This window comes from Chanodichthys erythropterus, chromosome 21 (genome assembly GCF_024489055.1).
Source record: "Chanodichthys erythropterus isolate Z2021 chromosome 21, ASM2448905v1, whole genome shotgun sequence".
Taxonomy (NCBI): domain Eukaryota; kingdom Metazoa; phylum Chordata; class Actinopteri; order Cypriniformes; family Xenocyprididae; genus Chanodichthys; species Chanodichthys erythropterus.
The window spans coordinates 33022877-33028940 of record NC_090241.1 but is presented as its reverse complement, the minus strand read 5'-3'; the positions used below and the strand labels follow the sequence as shown (position 1 = coordinate 33028940).

Sequence of the window (6064 nt, the reverse complement as noted above, 5' to 3'; positions counted from 1 at the left end):
ATTTTAGCTTTTTCAATTAACGAAAATCCATAGATTTAGCTGACAATAACTAAAACTAGTTAGCAAATAACATTTGTGTGTGTGTGATAGAATTAAGTGCAAAAATAAGCTTTCACGTTTCTACTTCTAAATTTTCTATTAACATTATTTATTATTTAAAGTATTATTGTCAATGAAAAACATTTACATGTATTATTCAGTGAAAAAACGCTTAATATTTTATCTGTAAAATCCTCTCAATCTTTTTTTTTTTTTTTTTGGGTGTTTGACAACTTCATTCATATTCAAAACATTATTGATTTGAAACATCTTAATATATAGCCAACTGTTGCATTTTCTGTGATTTACTCTCAAAAGAATCAGGCAAAAACATACTGCAATCAAACCATGTCTGAAATCTACCTGCTTCCAAATGTTTCAAGATTTCCTCTTCACCGTGTTAGGTCAATGTCTGTGATATTCACAGTTATTGTGCCTTGTAGAGCATGGCCACGCCCATATCCTGACACCTGGCATGTGATTGGCCAGTATCCTGAATCCCAGCAACAGCTCTTGGGTGTCTCCTCCCCCTTTTTGTCTCCACAAAGAGCTCAGCGCTGAATGAAGTGAATCAGCCTCAGACTGCTAGAATAGTAAGAACCTTTTCTCCCCGTCTGTCTCTCTCGCTCTCTCCGTCTGTCTCTTCACTCCCATCTCTCCCTCTCTCTCTCTCCATTTGTCCTCCTTTCTCTCTCTCACACACACACACACACACAGGCACAGACACACGGCATTATATGCTATCCGTCTATCCATCCATCCATCCATCCATCCCGTGCACAGCCCAGTGAGGGATCAGCTAGACAGAGACAAGCAACAGATCATGTTCTCAGAAGCAGATCCAGCACAGCTCTGAGACATCAGCCTCTGAGATGAGACTCCATACATCCTAATTCTCTGTCCTGAAGACCTGGACAGAAACAAAACAAGGACTTTGCAGACACCAAAAGAAGTCTGGACATTATATCTTCACAGGATTCTTGAACCCAAACCAGGTCCACAGGGACGTACGAGGGTGCTTCGGCGTTTGTTTTTCTCTCTTTTTTCGTGGCTGGCGAAGGGGCCGGTGAAAGTTAGCCAAGACGCCGCGTGCCGTGCTCCGCGTGAAGAATGCCCAGGCGCGCCTGCCCAAGCCTGTGGACACGGCGCCGGCACCCACGCCGGGCCTTTACATGGAGCGGTCACAGAGTCGCATCAGCTTGTCCGCGTCCTTTGAGGCCCTGGCCATCTACTTCCCCTGCATGAACTCCTTCGATGAGGACGATGGCGGTGAGTGGATGTATATGTGTGTCCAAGGATGTGGGTGTGCTTTTTCAAAACTGTGACACCTGGAAGTTAGGGTTAGGGTTGAGATTTTGAGGTTATCAGTACTGATTAAGAAAATGTGGCTTTGTGGTTCAAGATTTGGGCTGGAAACCAAAAAGGGGTTATGGGTTCGAATCCCACAAGACTTTTATGAGAGTTCCAGTCTGATCCAGATTTGTATATGAATTTGATTAAATAAAGAAAAAAGTAAGCATGAAGGTCCACCACTAAAAATAACCATCAGTGAGGCGTAGGCAGGTCAGGTCGTACAAAAACATATGAATGAAATTGTATGAATTATCCAACAATTCGCCAAAAATGGACAATAGCTACAAATTGCCATGAGAGTGTGTTTGATAGTTCACTCAAAAATGCAAATTCTGTCATAATTTCAAACCTGTATGAATTATAAGAAGCTATTTTAAAAAGTGTTTCAACTGTTTTTCTCTATTCAATCAAAGTCATTGGGGTCCAAAACAACATTGGACCCCAATGACTTTCATTATATGAAAAACATTCAAATGGGTTTGAAATGACATGAGGGTGAGTAAATGATGGCAGAATTTTTATTTTTAAGTGAACTATCTCTTTAAGCAACACACCCCAGATTACTCCAGATAATGTGCTTTGAATAGAAGTGTCTTTTAAATCACAAGTTAGGTGTCTTCAAGCCAGATATCCTAGAGAATAATGGTTATTCGATGGTTTTGTGACTCATTTGGGTCATTAGTGCAACATTTCATTTTGTACAAAATGATGCTCATTTTCTTTGCCAGTCTTGGGGTGTTTGCAAGCCCCCAAACACTTGAAAAATGTGGCCACATGCGTGGTTTGGGTATATGGCCGTGTCAGCTTGCTCATTTTGCATATGCAATAAAGAAAATGGTGTAGTTGCTTACTTGAATGGCATTTGAAATCCATATCTGTAATCTGAAGTGGTAAAAAAAAAAAAAAGATCCTTATGATGAATACATGCATATGCACACACAAAACGCTTCCTTCAGCCGGCATTCTAATCAAACAGAGGTTTTTATTAATGAAGGCATTTAATCAAATGCGTTGACACTCCATTGCTAATATAGCTGTGATTTTCTCCAGGTACGGCTGTGGCTCATTTCAAACAACGTCTGATTGCAGGTTAATGCCTGTCTCAAATCCATCAGCAGACATCATGGCGTTAATTTAGCACTCATTAGAAATATTCCGACTGCTTGTGTGCTACTTGCTGAGTGTTTTAGGGTTGCAATTTTGCATAATTTCCCAAGTGCTTTTAGTCTAGGCATGCTATAAATCTCTCTCACTGTGCCTGTGTGCTCCCTTCCTTTCTTGATCACCCTCATTTCCTTTTTTTGCTGTCCACTCACCCAAAAAACCTTTTTACACAGCCACCGTCTATCCGAGACATCCACACACCCACCCGTGCACACACACACTCTTTCTCTCTTCCCTTGGCCTGATTACAGACTACTCTGCAGGAGAGAGACTAGTATTGAGAGGAAAAGATTGTGCCTAGCTGATGATCTTCTTCATTCAACATGTGCACATCACACTCAAACAAACAAACTCACAAACCCCACAAAAACAGTGCACACTTATAGCACTTTCACGGTTATAGCTTCAAATTTCACTTTGTATACAATATAGCACACATGATAATTGAGATGCATCAATTATACGTCCATTTGTACGACCTGTGCTGTCTTGCGTTTGAATTATTAGCATATTCTATTGGTTTTAGACGTATAGGCCTGCCATTTAACTAATCAGCTCGCTGCATCTCCTTTTATTGCCGATACATACTTGCATAAATCAACTTAATCAATGCAAATCGCACTAATGAATATGCTAATTACTGGAACACAAACGACACATTGCAAGTGCTTCAGTTTAACACCTATTGCTGAATGTCAGATGACTGAAAATGCAGTGGTGATTTATAACAAAGACTCAAAACAGTGATACATTTGACATTATTTGCAACCATTTAAATCTTTTGTTTATGAACATGAAGATCGACACAAAGATTTTCTACAAAAGACGGAGAAAATGCAGTAACAAATGAAGTCGCTGGTGATTTCGTAATAACATCCATTACTCACTGCTCAAACCCCGGGACATTTCTGACCACAAATATAGAAGCAAAATTATCTAGTGGAAAAAAATGAACTACCGCATGATATTAATGCTTTTCGGACGGATCCATTAATCAGAAGAACGAGGGGAGTTAATGATGTCTTTGTCAGTCCATTTCAGAGAACTGCTGAATGTTAAGGTTCTTTGGCTGTGTTGTTTTCACATCTCAAGTTACCTGCGACTGATCTGATACTTTAGAAATTCAAGGCTGATATTGCAATACATAAACATGATGTCTTGCTCAAAAGGCTCTCACTGAAACAGATGTATAAAACTGAAGCTATGAGAGAGGCGACCGCAATTGCAGTCTGCAGGCTAATATATTGTTTAAATAATGAGCCATTAATGACTACAATTCACTCTTTAACAAGACAGCTGTGTTCTCATCTTTGTTCTGCCATTATGTACCCAAACTAACACGTGTCCTAACCAGGCACAACACAAGATAGACTAAAACAGCCCAGTGATGCTGTGGTTTACAGTGAATGTAGAGTCATTTACAACGACTCCTCTAAGTTTTATAAAGATATTTTTTGCAATGTAGTATTTTTCGGTTCTTACTAAAAGTGAAAATGTGACTATGAAATGTATTATTTTTGTTTATTCAATTTTTTTTAATTAAATTTTATTTAATTTTTGTTACAATAAAACCCTCTAGGCTTTTTGGAGTTTGCATTATTGAATTATGTTGTATTCTATCTTATTTTAATTCTGTTAAAAAAATAGAGTACTATAATATATCATTCAATAAAAATGCACATAGGTCCCTACAGTTTCATAGACTTCACTTTATTGCTTTGCAGCATTTTTCGCTTTCAGTGAGTTTAAAAAAAACTTTTGTTGCATCCCATCTGGTCATGAAATTGCACTAAACTGCATGTATCTTAAAGAAATGATACAACATAAGCAAATATTGAATACAAAGTTCTGTCATGAAACTCTAGATGAACTTAACTCAATCTGCTAGCATTCACATCATTCTATCAGGTTTTAGAAACCCTCCACCTTCCCCAGCTCCACCTGTATAGATCTGATATGGGTAATTCATGTACGCTATATTGTACAGCAGCAGCATGTCTTACTTGCTCACAGCAGCGTGTCGTTTATGTATTGGCAGTAGCAAGTCCCATACTTGCAGCAGCAGCAGAAGTGTAGCAGATCTATTTCACCAAGACCACACATAATAACATTGTTACCATGCCAAACACTCCTATTTGGGTGCCACACAGTTGTCATGACAGATTGTCCGATGTCACCCACCCATTGTGTACTGAATTTTAACTGCTTCCCTAAGGCTGGAGATTTAATTTTTGATATGGCTTACCCTACAGTTACGTGAACTTCATGTTGTCGTTTTGCAGCATTTTCGTGTTCAGTGAGTTTTAAAAAAAAGCTTTTGTTGCATCCCATCTGGTCAGGAAGTGGCATTAAACTGCACATATCTTGAAGAAATGATCCAGAAAAACCTACATAAGCCAAAAAAAAAAAAAGAGTATTTTTAGCATTCCCCCCCCCCTGAAAATGCAAATTAAAAGCTAAAAAGACACATTTTGGGGGATTTTTTCAAGGTAACATGCAAATTTAAGTTCTGTGTGATCACAGATTAAATTGAGAAATTACTTAATCTAGTAGGTTTATTTTGCAAAAAAATATTTTTTTGATGTGGGTTACCCTACAGTTTCATGGACTTTACATTATTGGTTTGAAGCATTTTCGCTTTCTGTGAGGGTAAAAAAAAAAACTTGCTGGAAACTTTTTGCATCCTATCTATCTAGGAAATGGCATCAAACTGCATGCATCTTTAAGAAATGATTTAGAATAACCTGCATAAGCAAATCTATTTTTAAAGCAACAACAACACCAAAAAAAAAAAAGGCTAAAAAGACGCATTTTTGGTGATTTTTCATGGTAAAATGTAAATATATGTGCTGTGTGATTATGGAAATAATTGAGAAATGACTTAAAGCTGCAGTCCGCAACTTTTTTTGTGTTAAAAATGTACAAAAATTATATAATGAGAATATACAACATGAATCCATTTTCCAAACCGTGTTTTTGTCTTATCTTGAATCATTAAGGTACACTTATAATAAGTGTTTATATTCGGACTATTTCAGACCGGACTGGTAGGACTAGGTATCACAGTAACTGCGTGACTCGCCATAGACATACACGGAGAAAAGTAGCTCCGGCTAGAATGTTCTTCTGCAAGACGCGTGCAGTTCTGTTTATTAACCGTTAGAGCGCCAAAAATCGCAGACAGCAGCTTTAATCAGGTTTATTTTGCACTTAATATACTTGATTAGTGTCCTCTCAAAGTCAAAGTTACTATGTTCAGACTGCTTTCACCCTATGCTTGTTTCTTCATTCTGTGTTCAGATTTAATCTAACAGCCACACAAGGGGGTTTAACACCTATATAACACACTCGCTCAACAGCCATGTCGACAAGAAGGGCCCGAAGCCTTTGCGACACGCATCAGACTCAACGTTGCCTCCCACCGCTTGTCTTGGCGCATTCAGACTTCATCTTTCATATCCTGTTTGCTGTTTGATGCAATGTGTACTAAGAATCCCAAAGCACAACA

General features: G+C 38.4%; 1 protein-coding gene across 4 annotated transcripts in view; it reads left to right on the top strand.

The window, feature by feature from the left end:
• The first annotated feature begins 1187 nt into the window (after window positions 1-1187).
• Window positions 1188-6064, top strand: part of rims4 (regulating synaptic membrane exocytosis 4) — a 30783-nt gene continuing 25906 nt past the window's right edge. Inside the window, exons 1-2 of one of the 4 annotated variants that reach the window (XM_067374277.1) lie at window positions 1212-1308; window positions 5107-5109. In XM_067374277.1, the coding sequence (XP_067230378.1) occupies window positions 1212-1308; window positions 5107-5109 (100 nt within the window). Of the gene's footprint in view, window positions 1313-1692; window positions 1694-5106; window positions 5110-6064 lie in introns of all 4 variants that reach the window. The other 3 variants (XM_067374279.1, XM_067374275.1, XM_067374276.1) reach the window with 3 other exon arrangements.